The sequence below is a fragment of the Gadus morhua genome, chromosome 1 (genome assembly GCF_902167405.1).
Source record: "Gadus morhua chromosome 1, gadMor3.0, whole genome shotgun sequence".
Classification (NCBI taxonomy): Eukaryota; Metazoa; Chordata; class Actinopteri; order Gadiformes; family Gadidae; genus Gadus; species Gadus morhua.
Window position 1 is genome coordinate 22,389,530 of NC_044048.1, and position 20,644 is coordinate 22,410,173.

Here is a 20,644-nt window from a genome sequence, read left to right on the forward strand (position 1 = left end):
CACATGCACACACACTCATAAAACACAGACAACCGCAGAGTATACAGACACACACACATGTAGTGATGTGAACCTTTGAAGGCTATCTGGTCTCTCAAGACACACGCCAGCAGCTACTGCTGGTCATGATGTGTGTGTGTTTGTATGTCTCTGTGTGTTTGTGTGTTAGACTTAGAAATATAGAGACTTAGATTTGATTTATTGTCATTCAATAAACACACCATCAGTGCACATATTAATCTAAATTTCGTTACCAGAGCGAATGTGAAGACAAACAGACACAAATGCTGACTATTAGTATAGATGTACTTGTACTACTGTGAACTACTGCTATACCTAATGCGACCTGGGGCTGTTAGTATATATTATCTTTTAGGGCATTTAGCAGACGCTTTTATCCAAAGCAACTGCCATAAGTAATAGACAATAGTTTTACAATAGGATGTAAAAGCAATTGTAGCCTACTACTTTAGTACTACTAGTGTATCTACAACACAACCCGAGCTGGAGCTGTTAGTATGTAGCAGTACGTGTACTACTGAAGTACTAATGCCGTTTCTCCTCATAACCCAAGCTTGGGCTGTTAGTGATACGGCAGCGCGCCCCGCTGGTCGTAGTGAGTACTGCACCCTAATAACTACCTGAGACTCATACGCGTCTACGAAGTAATCAACAGGTGTTACCTGTTGCTGACGTCAGTATCTACGCTGGTTTCGCCCTGATCAGAGGAACTAAACTACAACAGACAGAGCAGCTATACATTAGACCTGCTGAGACTAACTAGTGATTGGTTAGTCCCCCTCCTCCAGGGTGAGTTCCAATACCTGCGGCTGTTAAGAAGAGGAGCAGAAAAGGATATCTCTGGTACCAGACACCTGTCGTCCAGCTCTCATCCACACACACACGCACACACACGCGCACACGCACACACGGTCCCGGGTCCTTGAATTCATGTCTTCCCCGAGCTCCGGGACGGGGCCCAGGTTCAGTAACGAGCAGGTAAGAACACCGATGCTGAGTATGGAAGCTAATTTGTGTTGCGTGATCTTGTCTTGGGAGTGACGTAACCATAGCCAACCGAAATGTCATCCAGAATGTATGGTGGAATACTGATGTTTCAGTGAAGGTGCAGCCGCAGGGGGGGCTCAACGTTGGTCCGGATGTTCTGTTGGACAGTTAGCTGGAGGTCAAGAAGTGGCGATGGACCTCGATGAATCCTCTCGAGGCTCATCACGTTCCGGCAGGATCCGGCTCAAATTAACCACTGTCTGTCCCCCCCCCCCTGGTGGACAACACGCATAACCTCTCAACGAACCCTCACCCATAGCTGGAGAGGGTGTGTGTCGTGTGTCATTCGCTGCTGACAGGTTCAGACCTGCTGTTGCAGCATCACTTTGTGTAACCTTTTTTGTGTTCACCCCTACACACACACTGCTACTGATGACTCCTCGCTTTTCTCTCTCTCTCTCCCTGTCACTCTTTCTCTGTCGGTCTGTCTCTGTCTCTCTGTCTCTACCTGTCTCTTTCTGTCTGTGTGTACTATGGAAGAAATTAACCCTATATTCTATGGCAAATTATGATTATTGTCAGGCATATACATATTAGGGATCGACCGATATATCGGTCGGCCGATATTATCGGCCGATATTCGCGTTTTTTACGTGTATCGGTATCGGCCGATACGCGGCCGATTTTCGCCGGTTTTTTTTTTTTTTTTTTTTTTTTTTTTTTTTAACTTGTTCTACCTCACCTGTTTTTACTATTTGTTAAATATAGTTTTTTATATTGAAGTTCAATAAATGTTCCTTTTTTTTAATTGAGACTTGTAACATTTGTTATCAGTGTCATTTTTATGATTGAGGGAGCAAAAAAAAAAAAAAAAAAAAAAAAAAAAAAGTAGTATCGGCTCTAAATATCGGTATCGCCGTATCGGCGTATCAGCTAAGGCTGATGAAAAAATATCGGTATCGTATCGGCCCTAAAAAATCCGTATCGGTCGATCCCTAATACATATATTAATGGTGGAAAATAGCTAGTCATCTTTCCCCTATAAATGTGGTCTGACATGAGTTGGGCCTAAAATGCTGATTCCACGTGGAGGGTTCAAGGGATCAGATTGTATTAAAACGGTACCATAAACACAGGACTTTGAACCAATCGAACATGCTATTTCTCTAAACGTTATCTGTATGGTCTGACATGTTAATTAAGTTTGGAAGATGACTTAAAAAAGTGAAGATATAAGGAGCAGGACGAGAATCATTCTGCAGTGTGTTGTGCGAACCACGAGAAACATCTGGCAGTGTGTTTTGCAAGCCACTCGGCTTTGTTGTCGCCTGTTCGCGGGTTGCAATAAAGTCTCTTATCATACTTGACCTGGAATCCTCGATTCCTCAAGCTCTCTTAGTTTAGTTGAAGTGATAGAACTCGGTTATTTTTTACCACAGTACCTCAGTCTCTCTCTCTCTGTCTGTGTGTTTCGGTCTGTGTCTCTGTCTGATAGTCAGCCACTCTGTATATCCTTCGTTAGGGTCAGATACAACTCTTATTGACTTTGATATTCTGGTCTTTCTCTCCAGTCCTTGGTAGAGGGCTGACGGTGTTGGTCTGAATGGTCTAAGGGCCTTAAAGGCTGATGGTGTTGGTCTGAATAGTCTGAGGGCCTTAAAGGCTGATGGTGTTGGTCTGAATAGTCTGAGGGCCTTAAAGGCTGACGGTGTTGGTCTGAATAGTCTGAGGGCCTTAAAGGCTGATGGTGTTGGTCTGAATAGTCTGAGGGCCTTAAAGGCTGATGGTGTTGGTCTGAATAGTCTGAGGGCCTTAATGGCTGATGGTGTTGGTCTGAATAGTCTGAGGGCCTTAAAGGCTGATGTGTTTGGTCTGAATAGTCTGAGGGCCTTAAAGGCTGAGGGTGTTGGTCTGAATAGTCTGAGGGCCTTAAAGGCTGATGGTGTTGGTCTGAATAGTCTGAGGGCCTTAAAGGCTGATGTGTTTGGTCTGAATAGTCTGGGGGCCTTAAAGGCTGATGGTGTTGGTCTGAATAGTCTGAGGGCCTTAAAGGCTGATGGTGTTGGTCTGAATAGTCTGAGGGCCTTAAAGGCTGACGGTGTTGGTCTGAATAGTCTGAGGGCCTTAAAGGCTGACGGTGTTGGTCTGAATAGTCTGAGGGCCTTAAAGGCTGACGGTGTTGGTCTGAATAGTCTGAGGGCCTTAAAGGCTTATGGTGTTGGTCTGAATAGTCTGAGGGCCTTAAAGGCTGACGGTGTTGGTCTGAATAGTCTGAGGGCCTTAAAGGCTGACGGTGTTGGTCTGAATAGTCTGAGGGCCTTAAAGGCTGACGGTGTTGGTCTGAATAGTCTGAGGGCCTTAAAGGCTGATGGTGTTGGTCTGAATAGTCTGAGGGCCTTAAAGGCTGATGGTGTTGGTCTGAATAGTCTGAGGGCCTTAAAGGCTGATGGTGTTGGTCTGAATAGTCTGAGGGCCTTAAAGGCTGATGGTTTTGGTCTGACTCAACTGCAGAGGGGGAGTCCTATCCTGGTTTTGGGCAGGGTCAAGGTCAGGGTCAGGGTTAGGATTAGGGTACGGGGCAGCGTCAGGGTCCTGCAGGTGTTGGGTCTAGTACCCTGGTTCTGCTCAGTGTCAGCTAGGCTTTACGTTGAGGCGGCGGGTTTCTGGACCGGAGATGGCTGTGGATTCTGTGTGTTGTTGCACAGGTCTTTCTATTGGGTACGTTTCGCATTTGGAGAAGGGTTGGTTTGAACCGTTAGAAAGTTCTGTCCAAGGCTCTCCATCTTGAATAACTAGTTATTTACGATCTGTCTGACAGAGAGACTTTGAGTAGTCCTGCAGTGACTTCCATTTGATATTCTTGGAGGCAGATGAAGAGGAGCAGTAGTTTCGTTGGTGGTGAATGGATCTCTTTTAGTAGGTGTCACAGTGAGGATGACCCTTCCCTTGGTATTCACATGTCTCTGACTCAAGATAAGGGAGGAAGATGTCTTCACAGAAGTAAGGGGATTCTTAGGGGGGGAAGGCAGACCCCACTCAAGTAAACATGCTTTAGTATCTGAATAAACTGAATCAATCTTCTATGAAGTTCTTCCTTTTAGGGACCAGTTAATCCCCTGTCGAGTACGAAATAAGTGTTTCTAATCGGCCTTGGATGTTCCAACCCGTTATTTGTAATGAAGTCATTATTGTTGATAATTGTTGTTGGTTGTTGAGCAAGAGGTCTCTGTGTTTTCCTCTCTGTTGTCTCCATGGTCAGGGCGGGGATGCAGCGGTCGGGTTCCTCCCGGCCTCAGGCTCAGGGAAGAAGAGGAGGAGGCCTAGTAAGAAGACGCTGTGGAAGGGTCTGGCTCTGCTGGGGGGGGCTGGCGCTCTGGCCCTCATCACAGGACTGCTTGTCTGGCACTTCCACCGTAGGTCCCTCCCTCCCTCCCTCCCTCCCTCCCTCAGGATCTCCTCACAACATACAGAGTATATCTAGAGAACATCTAATATATCTGAAGAACATCTAGTATATCTGGAGAACATCTAGCATATCTGGAGCACATAAAGAACATCTAGTATATCTGGAGAACATCTAGCAAATCTGGAGCACATAAAGAACATCTAGTATATCTGGAGAACATCTAGAATATACTACTATTACTATACTACTACTATGGTACTAACCCCCTCCTTTGTTCAGTGCGTGAAGACCAGAAGGTCCAGAAGACCTACGTGGGGGTGATGGGCATCTCAGACCAGCAGTTTGCGGAGGCCTACGAAGAGCCCAGCAGCGAGGAGTACAAGCACCTCGCTGGGCTGGTCAACAGCCAGGTCTCAACACACATGTCAACTATGTTACTAATAACATCCCATCATAACATGACATCATTATGTTATGCGTCATAAGGTTAGGTTAGTGATAACATATCATCAGTCCTAAGGTTAGGTTAGTGATAACGTACCATCAGTCCTAAGGTTAGGTTAGTCATAACATACCAGTCCTAAGGTTAGGTTAGTAATAACATATAATCAGTCCTAAGGTTAGACTAGTGATAACGTACCATCAGTCCTAAGGTTTGGTTAGTATAACATATCATCAGTCCTAAGGTTAGGTTAGTAATAACATACCAGTCCTAAGGTTAGGTTAGTAATAACATATCCTCAGTCCTAAAGCTAGCTTAGTAATGACTTCTGCGTGTTTCAGTTGAAGGTGATGTACTCCAAGAACTCGGTGCTGTCCAAGTACTTCCAGGAGTCTACGGTCAAGGCCTTCAGGTGGGTCCTCCTCCCACAGCTTCTTGTTGAGAACATGTTGGGTGTGAACCCGTGTGGGCCCTGGTTCTGATGGGGCCTTGGTGTGTGTAGGGGCCCTGGTTCTGACGGGGCCTTGGTTTATGTTAGGGCCCTTGTTGACCTGTGTGGGCCCGGGTTCTGACGGGGCCTTGGTTTATGTTAGGGCCCTTGTTGACCTGTGTGGGCGCTGGTTCTGACGGGGCCTTAGTGTGTGACGTAAGGGCCCTGGTTCTGACGGGGCCTTGGTTTATGTTGTGGCCCTTGTTGACCTGTGTGGGCCCTGGTTCTGGTGGGGCCTTGATGTGTGTTGGAGCCCCTCTGGACCCGTGCGGGCCCTTGTTCTGATTGGGGCGTTGCTGTGTGTTGGGGCCCTTGTTGACCTGTGTGGGCCCTGGTTCTGGTGGGGCCTTGGTGTGTGTTGGGGCCCCTTGAGCTTGGTAGTGGTGACCCAAACCGTACCGTGCGTCCTTCTGCAGTGAAGAGGAGGATGGCATCGTGGCCTACTACCACTCAAAGTTCAGCCTCCCGGAGCCCCGCCTCTCCTCCCTGGACCAGGCCATGAAGTCTCTGGAGGAGCCGGAGGGACAGCAGGTCCGCCAGGGCCGCCTGCTGCTGAGACCCACCAACACCCTGAACGTCCACCGCATGGTGACTGGAGGTACGCCCAGCCAGAGACCCCCAAATGACCCCCCAGAGACCCCAGGAGACCACCAGTAGACCCTCAATGGACCACCATTAGACCAGCAGTAGACCACCAATAGACCACCAATAGACCACCAGTAGACCCTCAATAGACCACCAATAGACCCTGAGTAGACCACCAATAGACCACCAGTAAACCCTGAGTAGACCACCAATAGACCACCAGTAGACCCTCAAAAGACCATCATTAGCCCCCCAGTAGACGATCAGCGATGTCTGTGTTTTTAATGACATGAAGCGTGGTAAGTCTCCAGCGTCCAGACCCAGAAGTCTGGAGGTAATTTCCCCCCTGGTAATCAATTTCTGTGTGTTATAGCCTTGGATCCACGCATGACAAAGCCCAAGTTCATCAGTAAGTAATAGTTCCTCACAACATATTCAAAGCCACACCTGTGGCCTCTCAGAAGTGCTGACGTTGACTCTTCTCCTGGCTCAGAGAGGAAGTCCACCTCGCTCCACGTCGAGAAGAAGGGCGAGCTGCGGTCTCCGGGGTTCCCCGACTCCTTGTACAACTCCAGCACCTTCCTGCAGTGGAAGCTAAGAGCTCAGCCTCACCACAGGGTGCGCCTGGAGTTCCACAGCCTCGCCATGGAGGAGGACTGCCAGAAGGACTTCATCAAACTCTACGACTCCCTGGTCCCCATCGAGCACCTGGTCCTGGCAGAGTCAGTCTGCACACACCCCGAGACCTAGATACAGACATAGATCTAGGTTCAGGATGGAGACCTCAACATAGATCAATGTTCAGGATGGAGACCTCAACATAGATCAATGTTCAGGATGGAGACCTCAACATAGATCTAGGTTCAGGATAGAGACCTCAACATAGATCAATGTTCAGGATGGAGACCTCAACATAGATCTAGGTTCAGGATAGAGACCTCAACATAGATCAATGTTCAGGATGGAGACCTCAACATAGATCAATGTTGCAGGATGGAAATCTCATCATGGATATATGTTGCAGGATTAAGACCTCATCATAGATCTATTTTATGGTGACATTAACTTTTCATTATTTTCTTTTTTTTCATTCATCCAATCATATTCATAACTCATCAATTGTATATCAAGTATAAGTACATGAGAGGTGATGGGGCTGTTTCTCCTTCCAGGAAGTGCGGAAACGTCCACAAGCCCATGGTCTTTCTTTCTTCTGAAAATGTGATGCTGCTCACCATGGTAACCAGCAAAGAGAATAACTTCCGAGGCTTCAGAGCCACCTACTCCCAGATCCCTCTTAACACCAGTAAGAACACCGTACCCCCAGGCACCACATCCAGCTACATGAGACTAGCTAGCTTACTGGCTAGCTGATCGGCGTGTGGAGCTAACAGCTTGTTGCGGTCCTGTAGCATGTGGAGCTAACAGCTTGTTGTTGTACTGTAGCGTGTGGAGCTAACAGCTTGTTGTTGTCCTGTAGCGTGTGGAGCTAACAGCTTGTTCTGGTCCTTGTAGCATGTGGGGGTCAGCTGACTGGCCTCTCAGGGGACATCACCTCACCCTTCTTCCCGGCATTCTACCCTCCTAAGACGACATGCGTGTGGAACATTCAGGTCAGTCCTCCCCCCTCACTCCCCCCTGGTCTAGGTCTGTTCCTGGACCAGTCTAGTCTAGTCTAGTCTAGTCTAGTCTGGTCTGGTCTGTTCTAATCCTGATCAAGTACTAGTCCTGGTCTGTTCTAGGCCTGTTCTAGTCCTAGGTCTGGTCAGATCCAGGTCCTTTCTACAATCTGATTCTGTTTGTTTAAACCTAGATCATATCTCTCCCCTCCCTCCCTCCAGGTCCCCAAAGGCCACTTTATCAAACTCCAGTTCACTGATTTCTCTCTGGCAGACCCAGCAGAGGGCAAAGCGGGGTGTACCAAGGATTATGTAGAGGTCAACGACCAAAGGTCTGTCTCTGATCATCCCTCCATCATTCTGTCTCTCCTCTATCACCCCTCCATCATTCTGTCTCTCCTCTGTCATCCCTCCATCATTCTGTCTCTCCTCTATCATCCCTCCATCAACTCTCTGACCTTTTTTTACGGAGTGTTTTGAATCTCTTCAGACCGTGATTTGAAAACAATAGTGTGAGATACAGGGACAAACTAGAAAAACTGGCTGACGATAGCATGTAATGTAGACCAGCTCGCATTGGTTCGCTCAGACGTCACGCTCAACCAAAAGAGAGCAAGGGGAAATTATAAAGGTTGGAGGAAGTGAATATGATACTGACATTAATAATATTCTATCTGAACATGAATCCTCTCCCGGAAGGCTCTGTGGAAAGAAAGAGAGCAGCGTCATCACCGTAGAAAGCACCAAGATGACCGTCAGGTTCCAGTCCGACGACTCCAACGTGGATTCTGGATTCGAGGCCCAATACGAAGCCTTCGTCCCTGCTAACCGTGAGCCTCTCACTACACATGATGATGAACACATCGATTACAAAAAACATTTGAATGAGCTCCACACGCCTACTCACTCACACTGTGTTGTGCCGTTTCCGTGGTGTTACCCAGCATGCCCTGGGCGTTTCCACTGCGACAACCACCAGTGTGTGAACCTCACTCTGCAATGTGACGGCTGGGAGGACTGTACGGACCGCAGCGACGAGAACAACTGCAGTACGTCCACCGGATCAGGACTTATGGCTCCCGTTGTACGAATGGGGATGGAGTGAGTGTGGAGAGTGAGGTGGTGCAGGGGACTGAAGGAGTGAGGCGGTGTAGGGGTCTGAAGGAGTGAGTGTGTGGAGAGTGAGGCGGTGAGGGGTGTGAAAGAGCGAGTTTTTGGAGAGTGAGGCGGTGAGGGGTGTGAAAGAGTGAGTTTTTGGAGAGTGAGGCGGTGAGGGGTGTGAAGGTGTGAGTGTGTGGAGAGTGAGGCGGTGTAGGGGTCTGAAGGAGTGAGGCGGTGTAGGGGTGTGAAGGAGTGAGTGTGGAGAGTGAAGTGGTGTAGGGGTGTGAAGGAGTGAGTGTGTGGAGAGTGAGGCGGTGCAGGGGTGTGAATGAGTGAGTTTTTGGAGAGTGAGGCGTTGTAAGGGTTTGATGGAGAGTGTGTGTGTGTTTACGTGTGATGGAGCAGGGGTATGATGAAGAAGTGTGTGTGTGTGTGTGTGTGTGTGTGTGTGTGTGTGTGTGTGTGTGTGTGTGTGTGTGTGTGTGTGTGTGTGTGTGTGTTTAGCCTGCCAGGAGAGCCAGTTCCTCTGTGGTAACGGGAGGTGTAAGCCCAGCTTCTGGAGGTGTGACGGAGTGGACGACTGTGAAGACGGCTCTGACGAGGAGCACTGTGGTAGGTCGGCAGGGCTGTCCGTCAAACCCGCTCACAGGATTGGTCAGATTAAAACATTATCAAATATAGACTTACACACACTTATCATAGACTTATTCACTTACCGCATAGACTCATAAACACACTCATCATAGACTTATACACACTTATCATACAATGATAGACACACTTATCACAGACTTATAAACACTCGCTCGCTCTGCTGTAAACAAGTTGTGTTTGTTTCAACTGAAGCAGAGACTTAGGGTGTGTTGGTTTGGAATGCAGGAGGGAGTTACGGAATGTTGGTTTGGAATGCAGGGGAGAGTTACGGTTGGTTGGTTTGGAATGCAGGGGAGAGTTACGGTTGGTTGGTTTGGAATGCAGGGGAGAGTTACGGTTTGTTGGTTTGAAATGCAGGGGAGAGTCACGGTTTGTTTCGTCTGCAGGGCAGTGCAGTGCAGGACAGTTCCGTTGTCATAACGACCGCTGCATCCCAGACAACCAGACGTGTGACGGGACGAACGACTGCTCGGATGGGTCGGACGAGGCCCAGTGTAAGGAGGGTATGTCTCTCAGTGCTGTCGTGTAACAGTGTTTAAAGTGTTGCCCGTGTGTGTGTGTGTGTGTGTGTGTGTGTGTGTGTGTGTAACAGTGTATAAAGTGTTGCCCATTTGTATGTGTGTGTGTGTGTGTGCATGTAACCAGTGGTGTAGTCTACGTGATACGCAGGTATACGCCGTATACCCACTAGGAACGCACCAGGATTTGCGTATACCCCCTTAAAAATTTGCACGGATACGTATCAATCATCTTGTGACAGATCTTTCACTTCTGTGTTTATTTTTCGCAAATACCGGTTGGGTATAACTGCAATAAAATACTTTAAGCAGGGGAAGTTATCTCCTACATTCACCATTCATAAAATTCCCCCTGCGCGCTCGCGCTCTGCCCTGTCTCTGTTACGAAGCGCGAAGCTGCCTCTGCATCTCTGCACGTTAGTTGGCGGGCCGAGCCCCTCCTGCTCGCGTGTGTGTGCGTGCGCGCGCGCGTGCGTGTGTGTGTGTTCAGTCCTCCCATATTAATGTGTAAACCACATAATAAGTAGTCAACAGAAGACAATGTTTTAATCCCACTTTATATCTCCTTGTTACTTTTAGATGAGAACCCCCTGGCCAGCCTTTCAGACTGGGTGTCAGGCTAGGGAATTTAAAAACAGGCATCCTTGGTTAGAGTGGAGGGAAAAAAAGTTGGCTAAATGTCAGCCAACATACAGTTGGTATAAACAATTGAAATTCATAATGTTAATCACTATGCAAATGAGAGTATAGCTAATTCATGGTCATTTTTAAGGTGCAGTAATTTCACACTTTTACACAATTCAATTACTGTATGGTATGTTAGATAACAACAGTAAGAGCTCAAATTAGAGCAATTGAAAGAGTGAAACATTAGTCTCCTGTCATCTCCTTCTCATGCACTGGTTAGCCATGGTTGTAAACAGTTCATTAAATTATTTTGAGTAGATTTTGTCCTTGTTTAGCATGTGCTATTGCTACTATAGACATACAAAGGACAACTTTTCATTTTTGTGTTCTATTTGTTCATACTGTTATTAAAACTGATAAACCTACTCAGCTTTCCATGATTGTTGATAATCGTTATACTCTTAAATCAGCGGGTTGTAGACCCCTGCGTTGGTGAGTGTGGTGCGACACCCCATAAGCGCCACACACGTACACGTACCGGTGGGACGGGTTTGTACGAGGCTGGGAGGGAATCATCACAGTATACCTACTACAATAAAATAGACTACACCACTGCATGTAACAGTGTTGCCCATTTGTATGTGTGTGTGTGTGTGTGTGTGTGTGCATGTAACAGTGTATAAAGTGTTGCCCATGAGTGTGTGTTTGTGTGTAACAGTGTATAAAGTGTTGTGTGTGTGTGTGTGTGTGTGTGTGTGTGTGTGTGTGTGTGTGTGTGTGTGTGTGTGTGTGTGTGTGTGTGTGTGTGTGTGTGTGTGTATGTGTGTGTGTGCAGGGGCGCCGCTAGGGATTTTGGGCCCCATGAAAATAATCTTTACAGGGCCTTCTGTAATATAATTTCATCATCATTAGGGGACTCTCTGGGCCCCCCTCCATCATGGGCCCCTAGAATCCGTCTCCTTTACCCCCCCTTTTCGGCGCTGTGTGTGTGTGTGTGTGTGTGTGTGTGTGTGTGTGTGTGTGTGTGTGTGTGTGTGTGTGTGTGTGTGTGTGTGTGTGTGTGTGTGTGTGTGTATATGTGTGTGTAACAGTATATAAAGTGTTGCCTGTGTGTGTGTAATAGTGTATGAAGTGCTGCCCATGTGTATGAATGTGTGTGTGTCTCAGTGTATAAAGTTTTGCCTGTGTGTCATTGTACAATGTGTTGATCGTGTGTGTGTGTGTGTGTGTGTGTGTGTGTGTGTGTGTGTGTGTGTGTGTGTGTGTGTGTGTGTGTGTGTGTGTGTGTGTGTGTGTGTGTGTGTGTGTGTGTGTGTGTGTGTGTGTGTGAGTAGGGGTGGAGGCCAAGTGCTCAGCTCAGACCTACCGCTGCAGCTCTGGGGTGTGCATCAGTAAGGTGAACCCCGAGTGTGACGGAGAAGCAGACTGTCAGGACGCCTCTGATGAAGCCAACTGTGGTGTGTGAACTCTAACTACCTTACAGCTAACTAACTCTAGCTATCACCCTAACTACCTCAAAGCTACCACACTCTACCTATCACGCTAACTACCTCATAGCTACCACACTCTACCTATCACGCTAACTACCTTACAGCTACCACACTCTAGCTATCACCCTAACTACCTTACAGCTACCACACTCTAGCTATCACCCTAACTACCTTACAGCTACCACACTCTAGCTATCACGCTAACTACCTCACAGCTACCACACTCTACCTATCACGCTAGCTACCTCATAGCTAACACACTCTACCTATCACGCTAGCTACCTCATAGCTAACACACTCTACCTATCACGCTAACTACCTTACAGCTAACACACTCTAGCTATCACACTAGCTACCACACAGCTCACACTATCATCACTATCACATCATATTGTTGTACTGTGTCTATGTGTATTTTAATGTGTGTGTGCGTGTGTGTGTGTGTGTGTGTGTGTGTGTGTGTGTGTGTGTGGGTATTCTGTGTATATGTCTGTGTGTGTGTGTGTGTGTGTGTTTGTGTGTGTGTGTGTGTGTGTGTGTGTGTGTGTGTGTGTGTGTGTGTGTGTGTGTGTGTGTGTGTGTGTGTGTGTGTGTGTGTGTGTGTGTGTGTGTGGGGGGGTTTATTGTACTCTGTGTGTGTGTGTATTGTACTGTGTGTGTCTGTGTGTATTCTGTGTGTATGTCTGTGTGTATTTTATGTGTGTGTGTGTGTGTGTGTGTGTGTACGTGTACGTGTACGTGTACGTGTGCGTGTGCGTGTGCGTGTGCGTGTGTGTGTGTGTGTGTGTATTGTACTGTGTTTGTGTGTGTATTGTACTGTGTGTGTGTGCAGAGTGTGGGACCCGTCCCTTCCAGAGCTCGGCCGTGGTCGGGGGGGAGATCTCTCAGGTGGGGGAGTGGCCCTGGCAGGTGAGCCTCCACGTCCGCGGCATGGGTCACGTGTGTGGGGCCTCCGTCCTGAACGACGGCTGGCTGCTCACCGCCGCGCACTGTGTCCAAGACGACGACAACACCAGGTACACACACACACACACACACACACACACACACACACACACACACACCCCACACAAAACACAATACACACAACACCACACACAAACACAAACAAAAGTTATGATATTATAACATGTTATCATGTTTGACTCTAGTTATAATATAACATGTTATCATGTATAACTCTAGTTATAATATAATAACATGTTATCATGTATAACTCTGGTTGTAATATAATAACATGTTATCATGTATAACTCTAGTTATAATATGATAACATGTTATCATGTATAACTCTAGTTGTAATATAATAACATGTTATCATGTATAACTCTAGTTGTAATATAATAACATGTTATCATGTATAGCTCTAGTTATAATAGAATAACATCTTATCACGTATAACTCTAGTTATAATATAATAAAATGTTATCATGTATAACTTTAGTTATAACATGTTATCCTGTATAATAACATTTTATCATGTATCACTCTAGTTATAACATGTTATCATGTATAATAACATTTTATCATGTATAACTCTAGTTGTAATTTGAATAACACGTTATCATGCATAATAACATGTTGTCATGTATAACTCTAGTTATAATAACGTTATCATGTATAATAAGTATAACATGTTATCACATATGACTCTAGTTATAATATAATCACATGTTATCAAGTATAATAACATGTTGTCCCGTGTAACTAGTTCTACATAATGAAGACCATGTTGTGGTCCGGCCCTCAGGTTCTCCAGGGTGGACCTCTGGGAGGCCATGCTGGGTCTCCACATCCAGGGCCATGACAGCGAGTGGACGGTGAGGAGGCACCTGAAGAGGATCATCCCCCACCCGAGCTTCGACCCCAAGACCTACGCCAACGACCTCGCCCTGATGGAGCTGCAGAAGCCCGTCGCCCTCAACCAGAACATCTGGCCCATCTGCCTGCCCAGCCCCGCCCACCAGTTCCACGCCGGGGAGTCGGCCTGGATAACCGGCTGGGGGACCACCAGGGAGGGAGGTAGGTCGCTCACATCTCCTCTGTGTTAGGGGGCGTTGCTGGCACACACTCGTACAAAGGGGATTGAACCGAGAACCTTTGAACTGGGAATGACAAACTAACCCCTACACAATCCGGCTGTACATGTGTCCATGCACTATAGGAGTGTTTATTGAGTGTTAACGTCAGCGTGTTTAAATTAGCATGTTTAAGTCAGTGTGTAATTTGCATGTTTTGGTCGGCCTGTGAAAGTTAGTTTAAGTTAGCATGTTTACGTAAGCGTGTTTAAATTAGCCTGTTTACGTGAGCGTGTATAAGTTAGCGAGTTTACGTTAGCGTTTTAACATCGCCCTGTTTATGTTATAATGTGTACAACAATGTGTTTACCTTAGCCTGTTAACGTCAACATTTTTACGTCCCCATGTTTATGACACTGTGTGGATGTTAGCGTGTTAAGGTAAGCGTGTTCCATATGCTGTGCTGCAGGTTTTAAAGCGGCCATCTTGCAGAAGGCGGAGGTTCGCGTGGTGAACCAAACAGTTTGCAATACTCTGATGGAGGGCCAGATCACAGACGGCATGCTGTGTGCCGGCTTCCTGAAGGGAGGCGTGGACGCCTGTCAGGTACACCAGCCAATCACAGACAAGATAAAACATAAACCAGCCAATCACAGACTAGATAAAACATAAACCAGCCAATCACAGATTAAATTAGACATAAACCAGCCAATCACAGATAAGATAAAATGTAACGCAGCCAATCACCAATTAGATTAAACGTAAAACAGCCAATCACAGATAAAATGAAGCATAAACCAGCCAATCACAGATAAAATTAAGCATAAACCAGCCAATCACAGATTAGATTAAACATAAATCAGCTAATCACAAATTATCTAAACATAAACCCATCATATTAGGTTAAACATACACTAATCATATTTGATTAAACACACACCAATCATATTCGATTAAACATACACTAATCATATTAGATTAAACATACACCAATCATATTAGATTAAACATACACCAATCATATTAGATAAACATACACCAATCATATTAGATAAACATACACCAATCATATTAGATAAACATACACCAATCATATTAGATAAACATACACCAATCATATTAGATAAACATACACTAATCATATTAGATAAACATACACTAATCATATTAGATAAACATACACTAATCATATTAGATTAAACATACACCAATCATATTAGATAAACATACACCAATCATATTAGATTAAACATACACTAATCATATTAGATAAACATACACCAATCATATTAGATAAACATACACCAATCATATTAGATAAACATACACCAATCATATTAGATAAACATACACCCAAAATATTATCTTAGATTAGATCAGATGACATTTATGTCAGCCTGGATTTGAATAAACTACTTTATATACGAAAAAAATCAACCAGGAAGTTACTTTCTTCTATTTTACCATTATCACCTTCGTCTGGTTATGATGAACAGTCACTAGCCTGACCTTTAACCTCTGACCCCTCAGGGGGACTCTGGCGGGCCCCTGTCCATCACGGCGGCGGCGGGTGGGCGTGTCTTCCAGGCGGGCGTGGTCAGCTGGGGAGACGGCTGCGCCCGTAAGAACCGGCCCGGCGTGTACGTCCGCGTCACGCATCACCGCGCCTGGATCAAGGAGCACACGGGCCTGTAGCCCGCGGACCCCGCCCCCCCCCCCCCCGGCCCGGCCTCCAGGAGACTCACCTCTGGACCCGCTGAGGGCAGAGGGTCTGTTCAGGAACCTGACATCTCACGACTATGGCAAGCCGATTTGATATAAATTCGCTAGACTGGATATGTGTTGCAGGTATCTGCAATTCAGTTTCGCCTAGTCAAAACTAACATTCCGGATATCCGCAACTACATTCCTCCTATCCACAATTGTCATTTCAGATATCCACAAAGACATTCCTCCTTGGAAAAATGACGTCATTTTCGCCATTCATGTCCAAGGGGTTTCTCATTGCAGGTATCTACAATTCAGTTGCGGATATCTTTGTGAATTAAGGATATCTGCAACTGAATTGTAGGTATCTGTAATTCCAGTTTGAGATATCTACAATTTGATTCTGACTAGTCATAATTCCAGTTCAAGATATCTTTAATTCACCTCAATTCAAGATATCTACATGTCCCTTTTCAGATATCTTAAATTAAGTTTTGACTAGGCGAAATGACGTTGTAGATATCTCTAACTGGAGTTACGACTAGTCAAAATGACGTTGTACATATCTCTAACTGGAGTTACGACTAGTCAAAATGACGTTGTAGATATCTCAAACTGGAGTTAGGGATAGTCATAATTTAATTGTAGATATCTATTATCAAGTTATAGATATCTTGAAAGGAATTTTGATTAGAGCTATCTAAAATTGTAGATATCTGTAACTTTCATTCCACCTAGTCAAAATCTAATTACAGATATCTTGAATTTGAGTTTTGACTAGGCAAAATGACGTTACAGAAATCCTGAATTAGAATTCCAACTATTCAAAATGTAATTACGCCTGGTCAGAAAGAAGTTGTTGATATCTACAATGTTAATTCCGGATAGTCAAACTTAGTTAATAAATTACAATTCGGCTTGCCATACACGACTGGGATGTAGCTTTACAAGGCGCGGTGGTTAACGGGTCTTTACGTTGGCATGGTGATGACCGTTGCGATGTGTGCAGACTGCTGGGCGGGGTTTTGGAACACTTCTCAGTACTGATAGCGGACATCAGGGTCCTCAGAACAGATCTACTGCTACTGTCACAGACCTAGGGCAAGCTAACGGCTAACTAGCCCCTCAGCCTCCAGGTCACATGGTCCAGGTGGCCTGAAGAAAGCCGGAGAAGGAGATAGTGAGACTATCTTTTATGGTGCATTCATATTTAAAATACTGGGAAACACTGTGGTTATTACACTATTCGGTTTTGGTTTGTGCTTCGGAAATGGTTTTGGGTTACTTGTGTTTAATTTATGCAGATTATATTTTATATTTGAATATATTTTTCTATAAATGTTTACTGATTACTGAGTATTATGTCTGAAAATGTGCTGATATGCTAGGTTATTCCATGAGTGTTTTCTATCAATACTGATGAAGGACAATGGGTTGAGGTAAAGTCTCCCAGGTAAAACATCGCTTTCCTCACTCTCACTTTACAGAGAGGAGGACCTAAGTGAAGACATGCAGGGTGTTGGCAGGCTTCTTATTAGGGTTGTTGTTTTGGGGCTTTGCAAAATAAAGATGTTTTATATGAGTACTCTGTTGGATTGTAACTGCAGTATTAATCCCTTGTAACTACATTTAGCATGGTAGTATCTAGAAGTGAACTAAACACATGATAGTGTTTAGAAGTGAACTAAACACATGATAGTGTCTAGAGGTGAACTAAACATGATAGTGTCTAGAGGTGAACTAAACATGATAGTGTCTACAGGTGAACTAAACATGATAGTGTCTACAGGTGAACTAAGCATGATAATGTACAGTCGGATTAAAACTAACAAATGTAACAGGATTTTATTGAAGCTAGAGTCGACTTTTCTCTTTATATTTATTTATTTTTGTTTAAATTAAATTGATATAATAAAAAATATATATTATTTTTTTAAACTTACATCTGTATATCATTGCGGGCCACCAGGAATGTTTCTGCGGGCCGCCATTGGCCCGCGGGCCGCACTTTGAGAACCAATGGTCTAGAGGTTAGGGTGAGAGTACTAAACACGATGGTGTAGGTGTAAGTCCACAGACCTGGTGATGGATGGCACTGGGGGTTCAAGTTGAGCAGGACAATAAGGAGTCAGACGTGTTGTTCTGCTTTCTGTTGTATTTATTAGTGGAATGGAATATACACATCTGTGCTTTAATGGAGTTCTCTCCTCTCCTCCTCCTCTCTGAGAAAACATTTAAATACCTACAACGGTATCCATGCATATTTGTGACTGCCCAACATATCACAACACACATACACATTCACACACACAGTCTCCCTCACACATACGCACACATGCATACCTCAATATCACACAACGACTGCATTCTCTCAGGAAACATGCCTGGAGGTTTTTTTTATTTTCATTTTGGAAATTTTAAATAAATGAGTGTGATCTTTTTTTTCTCGGCTGTATAGTCTACCATCCTCCTGGTGGTGGAACACAGGGGTCAGAGGTCAGGGGTCAGGGAGGGAGGACATGAGGGAACGTAATGAAACGAGAGGTTACCATGCAAGGAGACGGGTGGAGGACCTCTTCTGCCACAGGATGCTTCCTACGTCTACTGATGAGGATCATGCAAACATCTGTCCCCTCTCTCTCTCCTGGTGAACATTGGATCGGAAGATGCACGTGAAGGATATGTTACAAAATATGTTACAGTCTGCCCGCCGGCCTGTTTTGAATCCCAAGGGACATTTTCCTCTTCACTCACTCTGAGGTGATCAACCAAATTATGAAATATGATATTTCTGCTGAGCAGCTCAGGCCAGAGGAAGGGCAGTGAGCTGTCCAGGACATCATGACCCTGCCTTCCTATCATAGATCACTAACCCTACCTGCTCCTAAACCCCTCCAGGACATCGTGTTCATAAGACCAGCGGTACCAAACCTCCCCTGCACCAGTTAACTCTGAACAGTATACTTGGATGATGTTGGAGTCACGATGATGATATTGCATATATAAGTCAACCAAGGCCAACGGCAGACCTGCCTAACAGATCATAGACCAGTAGATACCGTGATACCTGATGTCCAAGAAGAGGTCCTAGATCAACCACATGGGATCAGATCGATCAGGGCTCCCTTGATCGTTGAGTGGCTCCCTTCTTGGGGGAGTCAGATCAGAGGGTTTGGTTCCTGAGCAGCTCTTCTTGGTAGTCCACAACGAGTCCAGCGTTCAGATCAGAGGGTTTAGTTACTGAGCAGGCCTGAGGAAAGCGAGGACCAGTCTTTGAAGGAATTGAACCGGCGTCCTTGCTGCAAGATTAGAACTGGTAAATTAGGGTTGACCTTTGACCTACCGAGCTGAGGTTTGAAGACCATCATGACATCATCACAGGGTCCAGTCTGCTAATATGGCTTTGTATTCTGTATTGTACTTTACATTATGTATATGGAACTGTATTCACTGTCTGTTTAACACACCCACTGTATTCACTGTCTGTTAACCACAGCAACTTTATTCACTGTCTTTTAACCACACCCACTGTATCCACTGTCTGTTAACCACACCCACTGTATCCACTGTCTTTTAACCACACCCACTGTATCCACTGTCTTTGAACCACACCCACTGTATTCACTGTCTGTTAACCACACCCACTGTATCCACTGTCTTTTAACCACACCCACTGTATCCACTGTCTTTGAACCACACCCACTGTATTCACTGTCTTTGAACCACACCCACTGTATCCACTGTCTTTTAACCACACCCACTCTATCCACTGTCTTTGAACCACACCCACTGTATTCCCTGTCTGTTAACCACACCCACTGTATCCACTGTCTTTTAACCACACCCACTGTATCCACTGTCTGTTAACCACACCCACTGTATTCACTGTCTTTTAACCACACCCACTGTATCCACTGTCTGTTAACCACACCCACTGTATTCACTGTCTTTTAACCACACCCACTGTATCCACTGTCTGTTAACCACACCCACTGTATTCACTGTCTGTTAACCACACCCACTGTATTCACTGTCTTTGAACCACACCCACTGTATCCACTGTCTTTGAACCACACCCACTGTATCCACTGTCTTTGAACCACACCCACTGTATTCACTGTCTTTGAACCACACCCACTGTATTCACTGTCTGGTAAACACCAACTGCAGGTACAGGGGAAGGAACAGTCGCTGGTCACTTCCTCCTCTGCAGGTACAGGAGAAGGTGACCAGCGACTGCTCCTCCTCTACAGGTACAGGAGGAGGTGACCAGCGACTGCTCCTCCTCTACAGGTACAGGAGGAGGTGACCAGCGACTGGTCTCAACCTCTAAATCAGCATCATGGCGGAGCTCCGCCCCTACAGCTCACCTGGGGCTGCCTCTTTACAGGGTCACACTGGGTTCAGAGGTCATGGGTTGTGTGTGTGTGTGTGTGTGTGTGTGTGTGTGTGTGTGTGTGTGTGTGTGTGTGTGTGTGTGTGTGTGTGTGTGTGTGTGTGTGTGTGTGTGTGTGTGTGTGTGTGTGGAGATAAAGCTGTATTTCCCAGAGTTCATAGCTTGCGCTGGGGGGGGGGGGGTGTTCATGCGGCTGGGGGGCTATAAGGAGGAGATCTTGACGGCGTCCTGCAGGTAGGCGGTGGCCCGCGTGTTGCGCAGGATGCCCGGGATGGCGGGGGAGGAGGGCGGGCTCTCGTCCGGCGTGTTGGAGGGGGGGGTGGGGATGCTGATGATGGCCGCCGTGTAGTCTCGATCGCTGCAGTTCAACTTGATGTCCACTGCCCGGGCGTTCAGACTGGAGCGACTGGGAGAGAGGGAGAGATGAACACTTATGTCCATCATTCATCCCTCCATCATCCATTCATCATCGGGTCATCATCCATTCATCCATCATCCATCCCTCCGTCATCCATTCATCATCTATCATCCATCCCCTCCATCATCCATCATCCATCCCTCCATCATCCATTCATCATCTATC

The 20,644-nt window shown here is 45.9% G+C and overlaps 2 protein-coding genes across 2 annotated transcripts in view; one reads left to right on the forward strand and one right to left on the reverse strand.

The window, feature by feature from the left end:
- Nucleotides 1-638: 638 nt before the first annotated feature.
- LOC115550873 (suppressor of tumorigenicity 14 protein homolog) lies at nt 639-17,071 on the forward strand. The gene is made up of 19 exons (XM_030366246.1): nt 639-999; nt 4,268-4,421; nt 4,694-4,824; nt 5,198-5,268; nt 5,763-5,944; nt 6,305-6,340; nt 6,425-6,653; nt 7,104-7,237; nt 7,447-7,544; nt 7,773-7,882; nt 8,250-8,380; nt 8,495-8,599; nt 9,156-9,263; nt 9,692-9,808; nt 11,785-11,907; nt 12,773-12,956; nt 13,691-13,962; nt 14,428-14,564; nt 15,489-17,071. The coding sequence occupies exons 1-19, from the start codon at nt 952-954 to the stop codon at nt 15,651-15,653; spliced, it is 2,535 nt and encodes an 844-aa protein (XP_030222106.1). The 5' UTR covers nt 639-951; the 3' UTR covers nt 15,654-17,071.
- A 1,031-nt stretch (nt 17,072-18,102) lies between these two features.
- The window catches only part of kcnd1 (potassium voltage-gated channel, Shal-related subfamily, member 1), a 23,850-nt gene continuing 21,308 nt past the window's right edge, over nt 18,103-20,644 (reverse strand). Inside the window, exon 9 of the mRNA XM_030366386.1 lies at nt 18,103-20,467. Within this exon, the coding sequence (XP_030222246.1) occupies nt 20,263-20,467 (205 nt within the window). The 3' untranslated portion in view covers nt 18,103-20,262. The remainder of the gene's footprint in view (nt 20,468-20,644) is intronic.

Coding starts and splice junctions, on each gene's coding strand:
- LOC115550873 (XM_030366246.1), top strand. CDS start 952: ATGTCTTCCCCGAGCTCCGGGACGGGGCCCAGGTTCAGTAACGAGCAG. Junction 4,825..5,197: donor CTGGGCTGGTCAACAGCCAG/GTCTCAACACAC, acceptor TGCGTGTTTCAG/TTGAAGGTGATGTACTCCAA. Junction 9,809..11,784: donor CGAGGCCCAGTGTAAGGAGG/GTATGTCTCTCA, acceptor GTGTGTGAGTAG/GGGTGGAGGCCAAGTGCTCA.